The sequence below is a fragment of the Mustelus asterias genome, chromosome 8, assembly GCF_964213995.1.
Source record: "Mustelus asterias chromosome 8, sMusAst1.hap1.1, whole genome shotgun sequence".
Taxonomy (NCBI): domain Eukaryota; kingdom Metazoa; phylum Chordata; class Chondrichthyes; order Carcharhiniformes; family Triakidae; genus Mustelus; species Mustelus asterias.
This window is the reverse complement of record NC_135808.1, coordinates 133,089,663-133,114,505: the sequence shown is the minus strand read 5'-3', so window position 1 is coordinate 133,114,505 and position 24,843 is coordinate 133,089,663. Positions and strand designations below refer to the sequence as shown.

General features: G+C 47.1%; 1 protein-coding gene across 1 annotated transcript in view; it reads right to left on the bottom strand.

The window, feature by feature from the left end:
• The window catches only part of LOC144497561 (sterile alpha motif domain-containing protein 1-like), a 64,446-nt gene extending 44,378 nt beyond the window's left edge, over positions 1–20,068 (bottom strand). Inside the window, exons 1-2 of the mRNA XM_078218987.1 lie at positions 20,011–20,068; positions 18,204–18,830 (exon numbers count right to left, since the gene is read on the bottom strand). Coding sequence (XP_078075113.1) covers positions 18,204–18,830; positions 20,011–20,019 — 636 coding nt within the window. The 5' untranslated portion in view covers positions 20,020–20,068. The remainder of the gene's footprint in view (positions 1–18,203; positions 18,831–20,010) is intronic.
• Between the last annotated feature and the right edge of the window lie 4,775 nt (positions 20,069–24,843).

Here is a 24,843-nt window from a genome sequence, read left to right as displayed (position 1 = left end):
CATTTGGGGATCTGGGAGATAAACACACCGTCCAATGACAAAGCCAACTGGTTCACTTGGCAACCGTGGTTACAGAGATTGGACCAGGATTCAGGTTAACTAGAGTTAACTGAAAAAGTGGGAAGCTTTTTCCCAGGTCGGAGGTGACGAACACAAGAGGTCACGGGTTCAATGTGAGGGGGGCAAGGTTCAACACAGATGTCAGGGGGACGTATTTTACACAGAGGGTGGCGGGGGCACTGCCAAGCAAGGTGATTGAGGCGGACACCCTGGGATCGTTTAAGACTCATCTAGATCACCACTTGAACAGACTGGGAATAGAGGAACACAAACAAATGGTGTAGTTGGGCACATGAGCGGCGCAGGCTTGGAGGGCCGAAGGGCCTGTTCCTGTGCTGTATTGTTCTTTGTTCTTTAGTGAGAGTCAATGTGCTGGAAAAGGCACAGCTTGGTCAACATTGGAAAGGGGAAGAGACTGTCTCAGGTCAGATGCCTTTGACATTCAGACCCTGACTGAACTGACGAGGCCTTTGCAGTGTTTTATTCTGGATGAGTCACATATTTTTACCACTCTTCGAGGTAATGACTTCTGGGAGGGTAACCCCCCCCACCCACCCTTCCCCACATTCAGAAGATACTGCAGACAATAAGCAGTGGAGGGGTCATCACTGCCAAGCGCACCCTTGCCTATGAGCTGTCTATAATCCCTGATGCGCAGTCGGCCAGCATTCCCTGACATGCAGTTGTGAGCCTTTGGAATTCACTACCACAGGAAGTAGTTGAGGCCCAAACATTGTATGTTTTCAAGGAGGAGTTAGATATAGCTCTTGGGGCCAAAGGGATCAAAGGATGTGGGGGAAAGGCAGGATCAAGATAGTAAGTTGGATGATCAGCCAGGATCATAATGAACGGTGGAGCAGGCTCAAAGGGCCGAATGGCCTCCTCCTGCTCCTATTTTCTATGTTTCTGGGTGCAGGAACATTGACTAACTTTTACCCAATCTCACAAAAGCGTTCCGAGGCTGGGCAGAAACCGCCAACAGCCAGATTGAGTTTACAAAAAAAATAATAAATTTACGTCACGCCATCCACAAATTCAGGAGATTCCACAACACTTAACAACCAATTAAGTTCTTTCTTTGAAATGTAGTCACTATGGTAATGTGGGAAACACAACCAAATTGGGCACAGCAAACACCCAGAAGCAACAAAGGGATTACCACCAGATCATTTGTTTTTATGAAACAAAAACAGAAAATGCTGAAAAATCTCAGCAAAGTCCGGCAGCAAATAGGGAGGGGGGAAAGGTACCAACTGAGCTACCTCAATGAATTCAATGCAGATCCCCAGCTGCATCTGGAACCCTGTAGTCTGTGCAGCTCAGTTGCTGGGACAGCCCTGATCACAGCAATAAATTCTCTTTCTACTGACTTCACATTGGAACATGGGTAGGTTATTTAGCCCAATGACACCGTCACAGAAACACAGAAATGGGCGGCACGGTAGCACAGTGGCTAGCACTGCTGCTTCACAGCTCCAGGGACCTGGGTTCGATTCCCAGCTTAGGTCACTGTCTGTGTGGAGTTTGCACATTCTCCTCGTGTCTGTGTGGGTTTCCTCCGGGTGCTCCGGTTTCCTCCCACATTCCAAAGATGTGCGGGTTAGGTTGATTGGCCATGCTAAAATTGCCCCTTAGTATCCTGAGATGCGGAGGTTAGAGGGATTAGTGGGTAAAATATGTAGGGGTATGGGGGTAGGGCCTGGGTGGGATTGTGGTCGGTGCAGACTCGATGGGCCGAATGGCCTCTTTCTGTACTGTAGGGTTTCTATCATTTCTATGAAATAGGAGCAGGTATAAGTCATTTGGCCCCTTGAACCGGCACTGCCATTCATTATGATCATGGCTAATCATCCAACTCAATAACCTGCCCCCACCTTCCCCCCCATATCCTCTGATCCCTTTAGACCCAAGTGCTATATCCAGCTGCTTATTGAAAACATACAACGTTTTGGCTTCACCTGCTTTCCGTGGTAGCTAATTCCACAGACTCATCATCCTCTGGATGAAGAAATGTCTCTTCATCTCAGTCCTAAATGGATTACCCTGTATCCTCAGACTGTGACACTTGGCTCTGGACTCCCCTGCCATCAGGAACATCATTCCGGCATTTATTCTGTCTAATCCCGTTAGAATTTCATAAGTTTCTGTGATATCCCCTCTCATTCTTCTGAACTCCAGCGAATATAATCCTAATCGACTCAATCTCTCCTCATATATCAGTCCCGCCATGCCAAGAATCAGTCTGGTAAACCTTCTCTTCATTCCCTCTGGAGCAAGAAAATCCTTCCTCAGATAAGGAGACCAAAACTGCACACAATAGTCAGGCTTCACTAAGGCCCTGTATAATTGCAACAACACATCCCTGCTCCCTTCCTCAGATCCGCTTGCTAATGAAGGCCAACATGCCATTTGCCTTCTTTACCACCTGCTGCACCTGCACGCTTACCTTCAGTGACTGGTGTAAGAGGACACTCCGGTCTCGTTGCACATTCCCCTCTCCTGAACCATGACCATCCAGATAATTATCTGCCCAATCAGATTATGACTGATCTGCATCGCGATTCCAGTTAACATTGGATTTCATCCCTGGCCTAACTCAAGGAGCAAACCATCTCAGTTTTAAAATGAAGTTTATTTATTAGTGTCACTTACATTAACACTGACATTAACGGCTTACATTAACACTGCAATGAAGTTACTGTGAAAATCCCCTAATCGCCACACTCGTGCCTGTTCGGTTACACTGAGGGAGTATTTAGCATGGTCAATGCACCCTAACCAGCACGTCTTTCAGACTGTGGGAGGAAACCGGAACATCTGGAGGAAACCCACGCAGACACGGGGAGACGGTGCAGACTCCGCACAGACAGTGACCAAAGCCAGGAATCGAACCTGGGTCCCTGGCGCTGCGAGGCAGCAGCGCTAACCACTGTGCCGCCCAACTGGCCACAATAAACAGAGTCAGAAGACCCCAGTCCAACGCCGGCATCTCCACATCACAATAAACAGTCCAGGGCACTGAAATTCAGCAAAGTAAATGCTTGTGAGCAAGCATTGGGGGGGCAGGGGGTAAATGATATTGGGAAAATGGTGGTCGGCATTTCTCTGCTGTTTTTGCCCAGTTAGCTGCTGTCAGCATGGTGTGAATGCAGCAACCTCCATGTGCAGTGGCAGCAATTACCCCAGCATAGCTTAATTACAGGAATAGTGCAGGAAGATGCTGTTTGCAGCACTCCTGCTTCTGTGGGACTGGAGGCAGCTACAATGCAGCACGAAGCGCAGAGCTGGTACTGTGACAAAAACAAACATGTTAACATTCATGTGTGCCCATTGTGAGGATTAAGAGCAATTGCTCAGTTAGATTGGCGACTTTTCAGATTAATATATGCCATCGGATCCCTGCCGTACCAATTTGCCACGGTAATGTAAATTGGAGTGAGACCAGTTAAACAGAAACTGGTTGTTCTGCCAGAATAAGAAAGGCTGCTTTTCGAGCATGTGAGAGAGAGAGAGAGAGACAGGAGAGGGAGAGAAGGGAGAGGAGAGAGAGAGAGGAGAGGGAGAGAAAAGAGAGGAGAAAGAGGGAGAGAGCGGGAGGGGAGGGAGAATGGGTGAGAGAGGGAGTGAGATGCACACAGATCTACATTTTCAAAAATCTTGTTCTTGGTTTCCTGAAGGCACTGTCTCCTGTTGGTACAGCCGTGTTTGTGGGTTCACAATGTCGAGGGAGCAGTTGTACCTGAACTCTAACCCTGTTCACACAGGGGGTCAGGTCACTGAATTAGGAACTCGGCAAGGTTTCTTTTATCACCTTTTGCGGCACTGACTCCGTTCTGAGATCAGAGTAATCCCAGCAAGTTCAATACAAAGACAGGAATTGTACATGCGGCTGTCTAGCCAAAGCAGTTTAATCCGTGTACTGTACAGCCCTTCATCAGAAGCTCCTCAGAGGCAGCACAATCCAGCATCGAGACTCCATCAGAACCAGCACAGTCCCACATACAGACTCCATCAGAGCCTGAACAATCCCACAGAGACTCCATCAGAACCAGCACAATCCCACAGAGACTCCATCAGAGCCAGCACAATCCCACAGAGACTCCATCAGAGCCTGAACAATCCATCATCGAGACTCCATCAGAACCAGCACAATCCCACAGAGACTCCATCAGAGCCTGAACAATCCTACAGAGACTCCATCAGAACCAGCACAACCCCACATCGAGACTCCATCAGAACCAGCACAATCCCACAGAGACTCCATCAGAGGCAGCACAATCCCACATCGAGACTCCATCAGAACCAGCACAATCCCACAGAGACTCCATCAGAGTTCTACGTTATCCAGTTTCGAGATGTTAGCCACCGCCCTCCTCAGTGTTCAAGGCCCCCAAACACTCATTTCAGATTAATTAATGTTTCACTCGCACCTCTGTCAATTTGGTCTGTTGTATTCGCTGCTCTCAATCCAGTCTTCTCTACACTGGGGAGGAATAAACGCAGACAAGGTGACTGGTTTGTGGAACACCTTCGCTCCGTCTGCAAACACGACCCCGACCTTCCTGTCACTTGCCTTTTTAACTCAGCACCTTACTCTCACATCCACGTGTCCGTCCTTGACCTGCTGCGATGCTCTAGGTGAAGCCCAACACAAACTGGACTAGCAGCACCTCATCTTCCGATTGGGCTCATTACAGCCCTAAAAACTCACCATTGAGTTCTCCTCTGTCTTAACCTTTTTTCGTCCCAGCGTAACCCTCCCCTCCCCCACTGGGCCATCTGTTACTTGTTCTCAAGTTCTGTTTCCACTAAGCACTGACCTTTATTCTCCCATTAACACATTCTGATATCTTACCCTTATGGAACTACTAGCTCCTTCTCCTGCCATTAACATTGCCTCTGTCTCGTGACCTCGACATCTTTACAATCTCTCCCAACTCCCACCAAGCACCGACCTTCCACCCTGTTCCAGCTGCTACATTTCTATCTCTTTAGCTCTGAAGTCATACGGACTCGAAATGTTACCTCTGTTTTCTCTCTCCACAGATGCTGCCAGACCTGCTGAGTTTTTCTAGCACTTTCTGTTCGTCTTTGGAATTCTCTTCCCAAGAAAGTAATGGAGGCTGGGTCGTTGAATTTATTCAGGGCTGGATTGGCCAGATTTTTAATCTACAAGGGTGAGGGAAGCCGGGCGTGGAGTTGAGGTTGCAATCAGATCAGACATTATTGAATGGTGGAGCAGGCTCGAGCTACTAAATAGAACATAGAAAAGCTACAGCACAAACAGGCCCTTCGGCCCACAAGTTGCGCCGAACATGTCCCTACCTACTAGGCTTACCTATAACCCTCTATCTTACTAACTTCCATGAACTTATCCAAAAGTCTCTTAAAAGACCCGATCGAATCCGCCTCCACCACCACTACCGGCAGCCGATTCCACGCACCCACCACCCTCTGAGTGAAAAACTTACCCCTAACATCTCCTCTGTACCTACACCCCAGCACTCTAAACCTGTGACCTCTTGTGGCAACCATTTCAGCCCTGGGTAAAAGCCTCTGAGAATCAACTCTATCAATACCTCTCAACATCTTATTCACCTCTATCAGGTCGCCTCTTATCCTTCGTCTCTCCAAGGAGAAAAGACCTAGCTCGCTCAACCTATCCTCATAAGGCATGCCACCTAATCCAGGCAACATCCTTGTAAATCTCCTCTGCACCCTTTCCATGGCTTCCACATCCTTTCTGTAATGAGGCGACCAGAACTGGGCACAGTACTCCAGGTGGGGTCTGACCAAGGTCCTATACAGCTGCAGCATTATCTCCCGATTTCTAAACTCAATTCCTCTATTGATGAAGGCCAGTATTCCATACGCCTTCTTAACCACAGCCTCTACCTGCGACGTTGTTTTGAGCGTCCTATGAACCCGGACCCCAAGATCCTTCTGATCTTCCACACTGCCAAGCGTCTTACCCTTAATATTATATTCTTTCATCCTATTCGACCTGCTCTTATTTCCTATCTCATATTCTTAACATATTTCCAAGTTTTATTCCAGTTTTCTTGTATTTGTAAAAGAGGAAGGCTCACTACAATGTGGACTTTGACAGTTATTCTTTAGGTGAAAGCAACTCCTTATCGGTACCTCAGGGACAGGGCTGAGGCCTTGACACCTTCTGGGTGGGGACAACTATTAAACATGAGGATGGCCTAGTGGTATTATCGCTAGACTATTAATCCAGTAACTCAGCTAGCGTTCTGGGGACCCAGGTTCAAATCCTGCCACGGCAGACGGTGGAATTTGAATTCAATAAAAAAAAATCTGGAATTACGAATCTACCAACGATCATGAAACCATTGTCAATTGTCGGAAAAACCCATCTGGTTTATAAGGGGACTTTCACAGTAACTTCATTGCAGTGTTAATGTAAGCCTACTTGTGACACTAATAAATAAGCTTAAACCTAATGTCCTTTAGGGAAGGAAATATGCCGTCCTTACCTGGTCTGGCCGACATGTGACTCCAGACCCACAGCAATGTGGTAATAAGGATATTATTAAACTAGAAAGAGTGCAGAAAAGATTTACTAGGATGCTACCGGGACTTGATGGTTTGAGTTATAAAGGAGATGCTGGATAGATTGGGACTTTTTTCTCTGGAGTGTAGAAGGCTGAGGGGTGATCTTATAGAGGTCTATAAAATAATGAGGGGCATAGATTAGCTAGATAGTCAATATATTTTCCCAAAGGTAGGGGAGTCTAAAACTAGAAGGCATAGGTTTAAGATGAGGGGGAGAGATACAAAAGTGCCCAGAGGGGCAATTTTTTCACACAGAAGGTGCTGAGTGTCTGGAACAAGCTGCCAGAGGTAGGAGTAGAGGCGGGTACAATTTTGTCTTTTAAAAAGCATTTAGATAGTTACATGGGTAAGATGGGTATAGAGGGATATGGGCCAAATGCTGCAATTGGGATTAGCTTAGTGGTTTAAAAAAAAAGGGCGGCATGGACATGTTGGGCCGAAGGGCCTGTTTCCATGCCGTAAACCTTTATGACTCTATGACTCTCAACTGTCCTCTGAAATAATCTAGCAAGCCACTCAGTTGTATCAATCAGGAGCTCACCACCACCTTCTCAAGGACAACTAGGGATGGGCAATAAATGTTGTAAGAAGTCTCACAACACCAGGTTAAAGTCCAACAGGTTTATTTGGTAGCACATACCTAAACCGGGATGTTGGATTTATGTCACATTATCAGTAACCCCCACAGCTTCCCCCCATGTCTTGCAGAATCTCACTAGCTGTTCTGTCTGGAGACAATACACATCTCTTTAACCTGTGTTGAATGCTCCCTCCACCCACATTGTCTGTACCTTTAAGACCTGGTTGGCTGTAGGGATTCGCATTCTAATCAGTATTCTGTAACTTGATTTCTGTGTCTGTGCACTGTTTGAGAGCACATTTCCACTCCATCTGACGAAGGAGCAGTGCTCCGAAAGCTTATGGTATTTGCTACCAAATAAACCTGTTGGACTTTAACCTGGTGTTGTGAGACTTCTTACTGTGTTTACCCCAGTCCAACGCCGGCATCTCCACATCAATAAATGTTGGCCAGCCAGCGACGCCCGTGTCCCACAAATGAATTTAAAAATGCACTGTGGGATGCCACAGGCACCAGAGACAAGGCCACAGGCCGAAGCTTCCATTTCAAATTGAGAATGAGAGAAACAGGATCTGTGACCTCCAATTAGAAAATGTATTTTATGAAAAACAGTTAGTGTTATAGGTCAGAGGGGGATGAGTAATGACTTGCACCATCTATCCAATACCTCGCCTAAATGGGTCTCAAATTCACAAAATTTAGACAGCTTGGAAACAGGTAAGATAATTAAAATTCTCAGCATTGATTCAGTTCAGATACAGAGAGAAAAACGTGCAAAAGCACTAAATCAAAATACTGCAGCTGTCAGTTGCATCGAAGCATAGAACAGAGGGACGGACCAGGCATCTGTACAAGGCCTTAATTAGGCCAGAGCTCACTGCATCTTGCACAGTTTTACAGCTGGTGGTAAAAGCAATCAACCGCACGTTCACTAGGATGGTTACCAGGGATAAATATCTTATCTAAGGATGGTTGGGTAGCACGCAGAAAACTGGGATTGAATATCCAAGACGATTTAAGTAGAAAAAAAATTGCTGCTTCAGAATGGAAGCCTTCCATTTGTGTTGTGACATTCTGGCCTGCGATCTTTGGCAAGGGAAGGTGGATTTGCTATCCAGCCCTGTCACCCATTAGGTATTGCCCAACACTCGAGGAGCAGCCATGATCAGTTCAAATACAATTACAATATCTTACATCAATGCATTTCTACAACTGCACTCAGTTCTCCAGATAGTGGGAGAGGGGGGGCAGAGGAAGAGAAAAAAATATTAGGATACAGAACATGAGTAATTTGAGTCATGATGTGTACCATGCATGCTTTCGTGTACCACGCACGCCTACTTAGGTGAGTGTGAGGGGGAGGAGCAACCTGGGGCTGATTATTCCCCAAAGCTTTCTACAGGTATGTCAGGAATAAACGAATGACTAGGGTAAGATTCGGGCCAGTCAAGGACAGTAGTGGGAAGTTGTGCGTGGAGCCTGAAGAGATAGGAGAGGCACTAAATGAATATTGTTCGTCAGTATTCACGCAGGAAAAAGACAATGTTGTCGAGGAGAATACTGAGATACAGGCTAATGGACTAGATGGGACTGAGGTTAATAAGGAGGAGGTGTTAGTAATTCTGGAAAGTGTGAAAATAGATAAGTCCCCTGGGCCGGATGGGATTTATCCTAGGATTCTCTGGGAGGCTAGGGAGGAGAGTGCAGAGCCTTTGGCTTTGGTCTTTAGGTCACCATTGCCTACAGGAATAGTGCCCGAAGATTGGAGGATAGCAAATATTGTCCCCTTGTTCAAGAAGGGAAGTAGAGACAACCCTGGTAATTATAGACCAGTGAGCCTTACTTCTGTTGTGGGCAAAGTTTTGGAAAGGATTATAAGAGATAGGATTTATAATCATCTAGAAAGGAATAATTTGATTAGGGATAGTCAAAACGGTTTTGTGAAGGGTAGGTGTGCCTCACAAACCTTATTGAGTTCTTTGAGAAGGTGATCAAAGAGGTTGATGAGGGTAAAGCAGTTGATGTGGTGTATATGGATTTCAGTAAAGCGTTTGATAAGGTTCCCCACGGTAAGCTATTGCAGAAGATATGGAGGCATGGGATTGAGGGTGATTTAGCGGTTTGGATCAGAAATTGGCTAGCTGTAAGAAGACAGAGGGTGGTGGTTGATGGGAAATGTTCATCCTGGAGTTCAGTTACTAGTGGTGTACCGAAAGGTTCTGTTTTGGGGCCACTGCCGTTTGTCATTTTTATAAATGACCTGGATGAGGGCGTAGAAGGATGGGTTAGTAAATTTGCGGATTACACTAAAGTCGGTGGAGTTGTGGACAGTGCGGAAGGTTGTTGCAGGTTACAGGGGAACATAGATAAGCTGCAGGGCTGGGCTGAGAGGTGGCAAATGGAGTTCAATGCGGAAAAGTGTGAGGTGATTCACTTTGGAAGGAGTAACAGGATTACAGAGTACTGGGCTAATGGTAAGATACTTGGTAGTGTGGATGAACAGAGAGATCTCGGTGTCCATGTGCATAGATCCCTGAAAGTTGGCACCCAGGTTGATAGGGTTGTTAAGAAGGCGTACGGAGTGTTAGCTTTTATTGGTAGAGGGATTGAGTTTCGGAGCCAGGAGGTCATGTTGCAGCTGTACAAAACTCTGGTGCGGCCGCACTTGGAGTATTGCGTACAGTTCTGGTCACCGCATTATAGGAAGGATGCGGAAGCATTGGAAAGGGTGCAGAGGAGATTTACTAGGATGTTGCCTGGTATGGTGGGAAGGTCTTGTGAGGAAAGGCTGAGGGACTTGAGGTTGTTGTCGTTAGAGAGAAGAAGATTAAGAGGTGACTTAATAGAGACATAAAGATGATCAGAGGATTAGATAGGGTGGATAGTGAGAGCCTTTTTCCTCAGATAGTGATAGCTAGCACGAGGGGACATAGCTTTAAATTGAGGGGTGAGAGATATAGGACAGATGTTAGAGGTAGGTTCTTTACTCAGAGAGTAGTAAGGGCGTGGAATGCCCTGCCTGCAGCAGTAGTGGACTCGCCAACATTAAGGGCATTTAAATGGTCATTGGATAAACATATGGATGATATTGGAATAGTGTAGGTTCGATGGGCTTTAGATTGGTTTCACTGGTCGGCGCAACATCGAGGCCGAAGGGCCTGTACTGCGCTGTAATGTTCTCCAACACTGGGGGTTACCTGACTGATTGCTCTGATTAAAGAGGAGCTCCATTATCATCGTATCAAACTATGGCACAAGGAAACTAGATGAAGCTTTGGTATTTTCTGGTCTAGAAATCTCTCTGCTTCTTCTTGTCACTAAGGTCGAGACCATCTATTGCGCTGTTGTTTCCCTCCCTTCTACTAACCCACCTCCTCTGAAGCTCGACCCTACCCTAGTCCTAAACTCGCATCGTTCTCCAGTCTACCCCACTCCTGACCTCCCCTCGAGTTCACCTTGACCACCTCCCGTTCCCTTGACCCTTTTCTCACTAAACAGACCACCCAATGTTCTCTTGGCTGTCCCCCCATTGGCCAATATCTATTCAGGTGCTGTCTCTAATCTTTAAATCTGTTGCCATCACCACTCTCAGCGTCCTTTCAAATTACCATCCCACCTCCAACTTCCCTTTGTTCTCCAAAGTCTTTGAATGTGTTGTCACCTTCCAAATCCGGGCCCCTCTTTCCCATGTCTGAACCAGGTTTCCACCCGTGCCAGAGAACCAAAGCAGAGTTATACAGCACAGAAGGCCCTTCGACCTATCAGGTCAGCACTGATATAACAACACGAAGCCCACTTTCCCGTACCTGGCCCATAACTTGAATGTTGTGACATTTCAAGTGCTCATCCACATACTTTTAAAAGGTTGTGAGGTTTCCCGCCTCTACCACCCTCCCAGACAGCGCACTCCAGACTCCCACCACCCTCTGAGTGAAAATACTTTCCCTCAAGTCCCCTTTAAACCTCTTGTCCCTCACCTTAAAACGATGTCCCCTCGTTACTGACTGTTCAACTAAAGGAAATAACTCATCAAATATATAAATAGGCAAACATTCCCTTATCATCCTTGACCTCTGACATGGTTCCCAAGACCATCCTCCTCCAACACCTCTCCACTGTCGCCCAGCTGATTGCTATCACACTCGGCAGGTGCTGGCCTTATTTATCCAGCGCTGGGCACAGAATCATCGTTATTTTTCTTTCCTCTCAAATGCCTTTATTTCTCTCTCCCCCCACCGGCCCGAGGATCGATCCTCAGATCCCTCGTGTTTCTCATCTACACGCTGTCCCTTGGCGACATTGCCTGAAAGCACAGTGTTAGTTTTCACATGTACATTGACAACACCCAGCTCTCTACCTCAGTGCCACCTCTCTTAGCTCCTGCACTGTTGCTAAGTTCTCAGCCGCATATCCAACATCCAAAATTGGATCAGCAAAAATCTCCTCCTATTAAATACCGAGAAGACTGAAATTGTTTTTCTTCACTTTCCCTAGAAAGCAACTCCATCCCTCTCCGTGGCAACTGCTTTAGAGGCGGAACCAGATTGCTCTCAACCTTGCTGCCTCAAGTCTGGGGGGAGACCTGGTCGACGTGTATAAAATTATGAGGGACATGGATAGGGTAGATGGGAAAATACTTTCCCCTGGGTAGAGGGGTTAATAATCAGGGGACATAGAGAGTTGCAGGACATGGAGAAAAACCTTTTTACCCAGAGGGTAGTGGGAATCTGGAACTCACTGCCTGAAAAGGTGGGAGAGGTGGGAACCCTCAAAACATTGAAAAAGCATTTAGATAAGCACTCGAAACACCGTAGCATACAAGGCTATGGACCAATGCTGGAAAATAGGATTAGAATAGATAGGTGCTTGATGGCCAGTGCAGACACAATGGGCCGAATGGCCTCTTTCCGCACCGTAATGCTCTATAACTCTAACTGATCCCAAGTTGAGCTTCCAACCAAACACTATTGCCCTCATTAAACCGCTTATTTCCATCTCCATAATGTCACTCAACCTCTGAAACCCCCATCCAAGCCTCTGTTTTACCTGTAGACTTGACAATTCCAATGCACTCCTGTCTCTCCCACATTCTATCCTCTGGTCTGGGAGCTTGAGGTTGCCCAACACTGCGCTGCCTGTGTTTTCATCCACAGAAAGTCTCTTTCCCCGATCAATCCCCGTGCTCGCTGACCCACATGGACAATGCATTCATTTTAACATTGGCACGCCTATTTTCAAATCCCTCCCAAGAACTTGCCAACCCCCATCCCTATCTCTGTAATTACTATAATTTCCTCCAATCTCACAATCCTCTGCACCCCTCTAATTCCGGCCTCTTGAGCATCCCTGATTTCAATCACTACACCATTGGGTGGCCCTGTCTTCGGCTGGCCTGGCCCCCATGTTCTGGAATGCCCTCGCTGCACCTTTTCACCTCATCTTCCTCATTTAAGACATTCCTTCGAACCTACCTCTGACTGAGCTCTTTGGTCATCTGATCCATCATCTCCTTATGTTGCCATGTCAAAATTATTTAATAATGCTCCTGTGAACTCTCAGGGGATGTTTTACTCAGAATCCTACAGTGCAGAAGAGGCCCTTCAGCCCATCGAGTCTGCACCGACATGTGAAAATCCCTGACCTGCCCACCTAATCCCACTTGCCAGCACTTGGCCCATAGCCTTGGATGTTATGACGTGCCAAGTACTCATCCAGGTACTTTTTCAAGGATGTGAGGCATCCCGCCTCCACCACCCTCCCAGGCAGTGCGTTCCAGACTGTCACCACCCTCTGGGTAAAAAGGTTTTTCCTCAAATCCCCTCTAAACCTCCCACTCCTCACTTTCAACTTGTGTTTCCCTTGTAACTGACCTTTCAACTAAGGGGAACAGCTGCTCTCTATCCACTCTGTCCATGCCCCTCATAATCTTGAACACCTCAATCAGGTCACCCCTCAGTCTTCTCTGCTCCAGAGAAAACAACCTAAGCCTATCCAACCTCTCTTTATAACTTAAATGTTCCATCCCAGGCAACATCCTGGTGAATCCACTCCTTTGCACCCCTTCCAGTGCGATCACATCCTTTCAAAATGCTAAATGAAAAAAAGTTTAAGTTTTTAAGTTTATTTATTACTAGTCACAGTAGGCGAACATCAACACTGCAATGAAGTGAAAATCCCCTAGTCGTTACAGTCCGTTCCAGACACAGTCCGTTCCAGACACAGTCCTGCACACAGACTCCACACAGACAGTGACCCAAGCTGGGAATCGAACCCGGGTCCTTGGCGCTGTGAGGCAGCGGTGCTAACCACTGTGCCAAAGTTGCTGTTGTTCGGGAATTTCAATCAGCATTTCCTCTCCAAGCTGCTAGCCAGTGATCTGGGTTAAAGGTTTATTTAAAATATTCATGCATGTGATCTGGGCGATGCCGGCTACACCAGCATTTGTTGCCCATTCCTAATTGCGCTCGAAAAGGGCAATGCGTGGATGCCCGAGAATGATAGAATTTGGGCTCAGATTGCGTCAGTCACAATCAAACCTGCTGCCAGTGGTCTACATTAGAAAGAGGAGGAGGCCATTCAGCCCCTCAAGTCTGTCCTGCCATTCAGTTAGATTGCACAGGACTGTATTTTGACTCCACCTGCCCACCTTGGTTCCGTAACCCTTAATAATCTTTCCTAAACAAAAACCTATCAATCTCAGTTTGAAATGTTTTGATCATTTCCTGGATTCACCAGCTTTGCAACAGAAAAAAATTCCAGGTTTCTACTATCCCTCATGTGAGTGCTTCAAGGTGGCACAGTGCTTAGCACTGCTGCCTCACAGCACTAGAGACCTGGGTTCGATTCCCGGCTTGGGTCACTGTCTGTGTGGAGTTTGCACCTTCTCCCTGTGTATGCGTGGGTTTCCTCCGGGCGCTCCGGTTTCTTCCCACATCCGAAAGACAAAGAACAAAGAAAATTACAGCACAGGAACAGGCCATTCGGCCCTCCAAGCCTGCACCGACCATGCTGCCCGACTTAACTAAAGCCCCCTACCTTTCCGGGGACCATATTCCTCTATTCCCATCCTATTCATGTAGTTGTCAAGACGCCCCTTAAAAGTCACTACCGTATCCGCTTCCACTACCTCCCCCGGCAACGAGTTCCAGGCACCCACCACTCTCTGTGTAAAAGATCTGCCTCGTACATCTCCTTTAAACCTTGCCCCTCGCACCTTAAACCTGTGCCCCCTAGTAATTGACTCTTCCACCCTGGGAAAAAGCTTCTGACTATCCACTCTGTCCATGCCTCTCATAATCTTGTAGACTTCTATCAGGTCTCCCCTTAACCACCGTCATTCCAATGAGAAGAAACCAAGTTTCTCCAATCTCTCCTCAAAACTAATGCCCTACATACCAGGCAATATCCTGGTAAATCTTTTCTGTACCCTCTCCAAAGGCGACCAGAATTGAACACTATATTCCGAGTGTGGCCTAACTAAGGTTGTATAAAGCTGCAGCATGACTTGCCAATTGTTAAACTCAATGCCCCGGCCGATGAAGGCAAGCATGCCATATGCCTTCTTGGCTACCTTCTCCACCTGCATTGCCACTTTCAGTGACCTGTGTACCTGTACACCCAGATCCCTCTGCCTATCAATATTCTTAAGGGTTCTGCCATTTACTGTATATTTCCTATCTGTATTAGACCTTCCAAAATGCATTACCTCACATTTGTGTGGGTTACGCTGATTGGCCATGCTAAATTGCCCCTGCTAAATTGCCCCTTAGCATCAAGGGGATTAGCAGGGTAAATATATGGGGTTACGGGATAGGACCTGGGTGGGACTTGGTGGGCCAAATGGCCTCCTTCTGCACTGTAGAGATGCAATGATTCTATGACATCACCTTCAAATGGGCCAGATCTAATTTAAGGTTACACATTGGGGTTTTAAGGTGCAAGATAAATGATTTAACACAAAACAAAAGGCTAAGCAACCATACACCAACTTGCAGGACAAAGCTTTTTAAAAAATAGAGCAAGAATAAATTTACAAAGGGCAGAAAATTGTGGCAAAAACAAACATAAATCAAGGACAGGCAACTCCAATATTATGAAAATGTTTAAACTAATCTATTTCCAATACTAACGCTGCCTATTTTCAGTAGATATGGCCAGGGATGAGTTGGTTACTCCACGCACATGACAACAAGTCTGTCTACATTTTATCCGCATCAGAAATTAAACTATTAACAGGAGACATACACTCCATGCTCGAAAAATACTCAGGCCCAATACACACCTCGGCACGAGAGGGCTTCAGATAACGGAGCATGGATTTATAATACAATCAGAGAGAGACACTCTGGAGGGCTAGGACTCAATTTAATTAGTGCCCCCTCCCCCTGAACCAAAATATTCCTGACAGCAGATCATGCATGCAAATTGCAACACTCACAGCAGCTCCAAGCACAAGCCTAAGCAAAAAAAAATGCAGACACGAATAAAAGCTAACTCAAAACAGTCACAACTGCCACAACATAGCAGTAAAGGAAAGCAGAGAGAGAGAGAGAGGAAGACTGCAGTAAATGCTACAAAAACACAGGCCACGAATGTCCATTATACAAAAATGCAGCAAAAACAAAATGAAAACAAGGAGGATTCCCATTGCTGGATCTTATTTCAGATTGAAACCTCACTTACACTCTGCAAAATGCTAGAATGTCAATATTGCTTGCAATGTAGATACAATAATGGACTAAATGTATGGATTTTTAAAAAAACTGGATATAAACAATTTTGGCCTATAACTGCAACCCATTACTGGCGACAGTGAATAAAAAATAAATAAATGCAATTAAAACAATGCCTCCCTCCAACCTGTCAGATGCCCTGAACACCTACCTTGTCTCAGTCCTACAGCTCTCCCTCCTGTCCAGCCAGCTGTCAATCAAGGGCACCTGGGCGGCGCGCTGCACTCTGGGAGTTGTAGTCCTGCTCCTCCTTTGGCCCAGAGTCACAGGCGCAGGAAAAGACTACAACTCCCAGCCTGCACCGCTCCAGCCCCCCCCTCCCCCCTCCATATAGCAATTGCAAAGGCTACACACGGCATTCATTTGGCTGCAAACATTCCTATTAAAAAGGTGTGAATTTTTAAAAAACCTTTCAAATGCACACTTTATTAGGTAAGATGGGGATCAAATCCTGGATCCGATCTAATGCACATCTGGATCTCAATATCCCTCAACATCTGCAGCAGGGAGGAATTCTGGAACTTGTAGTCCAAAGTCCTGCAGGTAGCAACTAGAGTGTGAGGTTAAAGCAACTCCTTCAAGAGGGTCAAGGGTGGCAGTGAAGATGATTTGCAAAGTGCTCCTGACCTTATCTTTAACTTGCTGACCTTGGATTGCAAAGCCACCCCCTCCACCCCCCAAAAAAAACAGAAGTTGGATTGTTTCTGGGGCAGGTTCTCTTGGGCCAAAATGTGGACCTGGAAATTGGCTCAGCAAAGTGGAGCTGCCACAAGATGAACCAAACCCCCAGTCACCAACCAAACACCCAGCACCCTGGACACAGGCAACCTCACAATGACTGTCTGGGCTACACTGTCTGCTCTTCCTGAATGCAATCTTATTATTGCGGCACGGTAGCACAGTGGGTTAGCACTGCTGCTTCACAGCTCCAGGGTCCCGAGTTCGATTCCCGGCTTGGGTCACTGTCCGTGTGGAGTTTGCACATTCTCCTCGTGTTTGCGTGGGTTTCCTCCGGGTGCTCCGGTTTCCTCCCACAGTCCAAAGATGTGCGGGTTAGGTTGATTGGCCAGGTTAAAATTGCCCCTGAGATGTGTAGGTTAGAGGGATTAGCGGGTAAATATGTGGGGGTAGGGCCTGGGTGGGATTGTGGTCGGTGCAGACTCGATGGGCCGAATGGCCTCCTTCTGCACTGTAGGGTTTCTATGATTTCTATGATTCTATGATTGCTGCAACTAGAAACATTCAATACAAATTTACACGTAAAATAGCCATTCTTCTAAATGAACATTTACATTTCCATATATACAGCATCTGGAGTTAATATGTTGTGTGCAGAATGTGACTAATTTTTTCAATTTCCAGTCCCTTTCACTGGCATCCGTCCCTCAGCAAGGGTCAAAATAGGGACAGTAACCCCCAACCAACCTATACACAACACAATCCCACAATCTTTCACACATACTCAAACAGACACACTCCCACCCCACACAGAGATATACACCCCCATTCCCATACACACACACACCCCCTCCACAGACACACTTTCCCCATTCCCATAGTGACACACACACACTCCCTCCACTTCCATTCACACACACATTCCCCCATTCCCATACAAAGACATGCACAGACACGCCCCCACACACACAGATACACACTTCCCCATTCCCATACCCAGACACAGATCCACTCTGACATATACACCCATACTGCCCCTCCACACAGATACATACATTCACACACACACACCCTCCCTGACACAAACACACCCAGAGAACTCCCCCACTTCCACACACATTCTCCCATTCCCATACAAAGACATGCACAGACACACTCCCCAGAGATAGAGACACACCCTCCCTGACATATACACCCATACTGCCCCTCCACACAGAGATACACACTCCCATTCTCTCAGACACATTTCCCCATTCCCATACACCCCCCTCAGACAAACTCTCCCATTCCCATAGTGACGCACACACACCTTCCCTGACATATACACCCACACATGCCCCTCCACACAGAGGTACACACCCCTCATTCCCATATGCACACACCCTGCCTGACACAAACACACCCAGAGACACTCCCCCACTTCCATACACAGACACACAGAGACATACTCCCCCACACAGACAGGCTCCCACCCTTCCTCCCCCCATATCCACCCCCACACACACTCCCCCCAGGGTAAGCAGTCACTCTCCCCGCGGTGGGACAACACAAAGGCAGCGGCAGCAGTTACAAACCGTGTGGCCGCCCAGGGGCCGGGCTGCAGCTCCGGCTGCCGGCGCTCTGGCCTCGTCGCGGCCGCGGGGCGGCGGCGGCAGCAGGTAGTGGGTGCCGGAGGCGCTCTGCAGCAGGCGGCCCCGGTGCACCTCCCGGCGGAGGGCGAGCTGGAGGCGGCCTTTGGCCAGCTTCCTGCCGGGGGGCTGGCAGCCGCTGATGTACTTCTCAATGTCCCGCAGGCTGACTCCGCTCCTGGCGGGGGGCAGAGCGGGCTCCCTGTCCCCGGGCTCCCGGTCCCCGGGCTGCTGCTGGCTCCGTCTCTGCAGCAGGAGGCTCTCCACCGCCTGCAGCAGCAGCCCGCTGCCGGCTCCCTGCACCTCGGAGCCGGCGGCGCTGCCGCAGCGCTTCCGCTGCTTGTTCTTGTACCACTTGGCCGCGTTGCGGTAGCTGTTGGAGCCTTTGTAAGCCACCTTGACCACCAGCTCGGCTCGGACCAGCTTCTCCAGCTGCTGCTGGGTCTCCGCCGGAGACAACCCGTGTCTGCGCTCGATCATCCGGCAGATCCGCTCCACGTCCGGCCGGGCTTTGCGGGAACGCAGAGAGTCAATGGTCTCCAAAATCCACTCTTTGTATTTTATCTCCATTTCCTAATGGGGAGGGAAACAAGAAACGCACACAAAAAAAAATAAAACCAACAGGACAACTTCTGCTCCAATACACACACACAAAAAGATTCCCCTTCCAAAACGTGTTGCTTCTCCCAAAAAAAGCAAACTGATTTATTATTTCTTTCCTCTCTCTTCCAAAATAACTCAAAAAAAGAGAGAAAGGCGGAAGATGAGTTGTACGCTTGCGTTATTTCCGACCCCCTTCCCAACCCCCAAGAAATTAATCCAAAGGGGGTTTTTTTTTGTCCCAAAAAAAGATTATTTCAATTCTTTTTTTAAAAAAACTGCGCCCCTTTTCCAAGCCCAGGGAACAATGGGCGCAGCGAGACTGACTTGGAAGGGAGAGAGAGAGAAAGGAGGGGGGAGTGAGAGAGAAATGTGCTTTTTCTTCCCCCTCATATCTATATATTATTAATTTCTGGTTTGCAAACTTGCAAAGCCTTTATTATTATCATTTCTCTCTCTTTCTCTTTCTAAAGTCTCCATTCCTGTTTTTTTTTGTTCCCTACCTCCCAAAATAAGAAGTAGCTGGTTAAATGAATGAAAGATGCAAACACGCACAAGCTGGATCCGCTGCGAGTGAGAATGAAGCGGCTCTCACAAAAAAGCGCAGCCAATTCTCGCTCTCTCTCTGTGGCAGAGACAGTGGAACCTCACCCACAGAGGCTGCAGCACGTTCAAATATCAGGGAAAAGAACCCCCCAACACATACAAATACATTTCATTCACCCACCCACCCCAGCTCCAAACAACCCCCTACAAAAATCCCCCTCCCTCCCTTCCTTCCCTGCCTCTCCTTCAGTGGAAAATTTGCAAACATTTTCCAGCTCTTTTCTTCCCTCCCAGTTTCATTTTTTTTGGGTGGGGGGAGTGGGTTTCAGATTTTCTAGCAAAGCTCTCCCCCTCCCTCCCCGCTCCTGTTAATGTAAAGCATCTCCCACTTTAATAATCTCCCCGTCTCATGCTTTTATTTTTCTCTCTCATTCTAGTTTTCACGCTGAAAATGCCGCTGCGATTTCCGCGCCGAGGGTTTTTTTTTGTAAAGCTAAAAGAGGGAGAGGTAAGGCTAGGGGTGGGTTTTTTTTTTGTTAAATTATTTTTTTTGCCTTTCTTTCTCAGCGGCTGAAGGAGCCGCAGTTTCGCAACCTTTCCCACTTACCTTCTTCATTGCAATGGGGGAAGATGTGAACTCAACTCTGTCTCTCTCTCTCTCTCTCTCCCCCAGCCTCAGTTTGTTGTGAAATCGAAACGTGTTTCACTCATTTCCGCCCTTGCCGGAGTCTCCATCCTGCAACCGCTGGTTATAGTTCAGTGCTTCGGGAAACCTGCACAAAATCAGTGTGTGTGATCACAGAATAAGGTGGTCACAGTTTTTAATAACGCAAGTATAAACTCAGTTCACAGGAGGGGGTTGCAGGAGGTGCGAAAGAACTCGTAATTGCAGAACTTGCAGGATGTACTCTGGGTGGGGGACTTCACTGTCCATCACCAAGAGTGGCCAGGGTAGCACCACTACTGACCCAAACTGGCCCAGTCCTGAAGGACTGTTTGCTGCTAGACTGGGACTGCCGCAGAGGGTGAGGGAACCAACCAGGGGAGAAACTTACTTGACCTAATCCTCACCAACCTGCCGGCTGCAGATGCATCTGTCCAGGACAGTATCGATAGGAGTGACCACCGCACAGTCCTTGTGGAGACAAAGTCCCATCTTCGCATTGAGGATAATCTCCATCATGTGTGGCACTATCACCATGATAAATGGGATAGACTTTGTACAGATCTAGTAGTTCCAGATTGGGCATCCATGAGGCTCTGTGGGCCATCAACAGCAGCAGAATCTGTAACTCCAGCACAATCTGTAACCTCATGGCCCGCCATATCCCCCACTCTACCATTACCAAGCCAGGGGTTAACCCTGGTTCAATGGAGAGTGCAGGAGGGCACGCCAGGAGCAGCACCAAGCATAAAATGAGGTGTCAACCTGGTGAAGCACAACACAACTTGCATGTCAAACAATGGGAGCAGCAAATGATAGATAGCCAAGTGATCCCACAAAAACACATCAGATCCAGTCGTAAATGACGGTGGAGGATTAAACAACTCACTGGAAGAGAAGCTCCACAAATATCTGCATCAAAAAAGGAGGAAGGCAGAAAGTAGGAAACTACAAACCAGTTAGTTTGACATCTGTTATTGGGAAATTGTTAGAATCCATTTTTAAGGAAGTAATAACAAGACATTTGGAAAGTCAAAACGCAATCCATCAGAGTCAGTGTGGTTTTATGAAAGGTAAGTGGTGTTTGACTAATTTGCTAGAGTTCTTTCAAGATGTAACAAAGCAAGTAGATAATGGGGATCCTATAGATATGGTATATCCGGACTTCAGGAAGGCACTAATACACATGAGGTTAGGGGTAATTTATTAGCTTGGATAGAAGACTGGCTAACTGACAGAAGGCAGAGAGTTGGGATAAATGGGTCTTTTTCTGGTTGGCAAGATGTAACTAGTGGAGTGCCACAGTGTTCGGTCCTCGGGCCCCAACTATTAACAATCTATATTTATGACTTGGATACAGGAATAGGAGGGCGGCACGGTAGCACAGTGGTTAGCACTGCTGCTTCACAGCTCCAGGGTCCTGGGTTCGATTCCCGGCTTGGGTCACTGTCTGTGTGGAGTTTGCACATTCTCCTCGTGTCTGCATGGGTTTCCTCTGGGTGCTCCGGTTTCCTCCCACAGTCCAAAGATGTGCGGGTTAGGTTGATTGGCCATACTAAAAATTGCCCCTTAGTGTCCTGGGATGCGTAGATTAGAGGGATTAGCGGGTAAAATATGTAGGGATATGGGGGTAGGGCCTGGGTGGGATTGTGGTCGGTGCAGACTCGATGGGCCGAATGGCCTCTTTCTGTACTGTAGGATTTCTATGATTTCTAGGTACTAAAGCCAACTTTGCAGATGATACTAAAGTTGTGATAAAGAAATAAGCAATTTCCAAATGGATATAGATAGATTCGGTGAGTGGGCCAAAATGCGGCAGATAAAGTTAAAGTTTATTCATTAGTCACAAGTAAGGCTTGAATTAACACTGCAATGAAGTTACTGTGAAATTCCCCTAGCTGCCACAGTCCGGCACCTGTTCAGGTCAATGCACCTAACCAGCACATCTTTCAGATTGTGGGAGGAAACCGGAGCACCCAGAGGAAACCCACACAGACACGGGGAGAATGTGCAAACACCACACAGACAGGGACCAGAGCCAGGAATTGAACCTGGGTTCCTGGTGCTGTGAGGTAGCAGTGCTAACCACTGTGCCACCATGTGGCAGATGGAGCTTAACGTCGACAAATGTGAGGAAATATTGTCAGGCAACCTATTATCTAAATGGAGAGAGACTTCACAGTGCTTTGGTGCAGAGGGATCTGGGTGTCCTCATGCATTAGTCCCAGAAAACTGGTATGCAGGTACAGCAGGTCATAAGGAAAGCAAATGGAATTTCAATATGTATATCTAAAAGAATAGAGTATAAAAATAAGAAAGTGTTACTACAACTGTGGCACAGTGGTTAGCACTGCTGCCTCACAGCGCCAGGGACCCAGGTTCAAATCCCAGCTTGGGTCACTGTCTGTGAGGAGTTTGCATGTATTCTCTGTATCTGCATGGTTTTCCTCCAGGTGCCCTGGTTTCCTCCCACAGTCCAAAGATTTGCGGGTTAGGTGGATTGGCCGTGCTAAATTGCCCCTTAGTGTCAGGAGGACTAGCATGGGATTATGGGGATAGGGTCTGCGTGAGATTGTGATCAGTGCAGACTTGATGGGCTGAATGGCCTCTGTCTATACTGTAGGATTCTATGAACTGTACAAGACATTAGTGAGAACGCATCTGTGTACAGTTTTTGTCCCCTTATTTGAAAAATGATGTAGTGGCACTAAAGGCAGTTCAGAGGAGGTTCACTAGAGGGCCTTGTCTTATGAAGAGAGATTGGGCAGTTTAGGCCTATATTCTCTCGAGTTTAGAAGAACGAGAGGAGATCTAATTGAGGTGTATAAGGTGATAAAAGGTATTGACAAAGTAGGTGGAGTCAGTTAGGGTGGCAAGGTGGCACAGTGGTTAGCACTGCTGCCTCACAGCGCCAGGGACCCAGGTTCGAATCCCGGCTTGGGTCACTGTCTGTGTGGAGTCTGCACGTTCTCCCTGTGTTTGCAGGAGTTTCCTCCGGGTGCTCTGGTTTCCACCCACAGTCCAAAGATGTCTGGGCTATGTGGATTGGCCATGCTGAATTGCCCCTTAGTGTCAGGGGGACTAGATAGGGTAAATGCATGGGGCTATGGGAATAGGGCCTGGGTGGGATTGTGGTCAGTGCAGACTCGATTGGCCAAATGGCCTCCTTCTGCACTGTAGGATTCTATGATTCTATTCTATGAGGATGTTTCTTCTTGTAGGGCAATCTAGAACAAAAGGTCATAGTTTTTGGATAAGGGGCGGCAGATTTAATGAGGATAAATTACTTCTCTCAAAGGGTCATGAGTCTGTGGAATTCACAACCCCTGAGTGCGGTGGATGCCGGAACATTGAGTTAATTTAAGGAGGAGATAGACAGATTTTTAAGTAGTAATGCGGTTGAATAGACAAGAAAGTGGAATTGAGACTGATACAAGATCAGCCATGATCATATTGAATGGCGGAGCAGGCTCGAGGGGCTCAATTTCTTTCTCCTGCTCCTAGTTCTTAAGTTCTTATGTATCCTCAGTGATGGAGGAGCCCAGCAGAGCAGTGCAAAATACAAGGATGAAGCATTTGTAACCAGCTTCAGCCAGAAGTGCCGAGTGGAGGACCCATCCAAGAGGTGACTTGATTGAAACATATGAGATCCTGAGCGGTATTGAGAGGGTACATGTGGAGAGAATGTTTCCTCTTGTCAGAGAATCTATAACCAAGGGCCATTGTTTAAAAGTAAGTGGTCGCCCATTTAATACAGGGATGAGAGATGAGAAATTTTAGTTAGAAAGGATTGTGAGTCTGTAGAACTCTCTTCCTCAAAGCGTGGTGGAAGCAGAGTCCTTGAATATTTTTAAGGCAGAGATAGATTAGAAGTACATAGATCCTTGATAAGCGGGGGGGGCGGGGACACATAGATCCTTGATAAGCGGGGGGGCGGGTGCGTTATCGAGGATAGGTGGGATCATGGAGTTGAGATTACAAGTTATCATCATTTGGGGGAGACGGTGGCGTAGTGGTATTGTCGCTAGACTACTAATCCAGAGCCCCAGGGTAATGCTCTGGATACTTAGGTTCGAATCCTACCACGGCAGATGGTGAAATTTGAATTCAATAAAAATCTGGAATTAAAAGTCTAATGATGACAATGAATCTATTGTAGTAAAATCCACCTGGTTCACGAATGTGCCAGGAATCTTTAATCTTTACCTGGTCTGGCCTATGTGTGACTCCAGATTCACAGCAATGTGGTTAACTCTTAAATGCCCTCAGGAATGGGCAATAAATGCTGGCCCAGCCGGCAACACCCACATCCCGTGACACCCACACCCCGTGAATGAATTAAAAACAACTTTTCCTCTGCAGAAAAAAAAGGAACATGTCCAGGCATTGTGTCTTTTCAAAAGCATGGGGGGAAACGGCTGGAATTCTCTGACCTTGCCTGCGGCTGGAATTCTCCAGTCCCGCTGCAGTGAATGGAGTTTTGGCTGAGCATCAAATTCTCACTGACAGCGGGGGTGGGGGAAACGAGATTCGAGAATTCCGACCCATAGTTCCCAGGTGAATTCACCATGGCAATGCCTCAACCAATCAGGGTTGATTTGCCAGCTAATCCGCATCCTTTTCTCATGCAGTATATATTGTTGCTTCTTTTGAAATTTGGTGTTCTTACATATGAACTGATGAGTGCAAGATGAAAAACTTTGACAGCAGGTCCCTTTTTTCAGCAATGCTCAAGTTCTGTACTACCAAGCAACTATTCATAGACATTACAAGGTG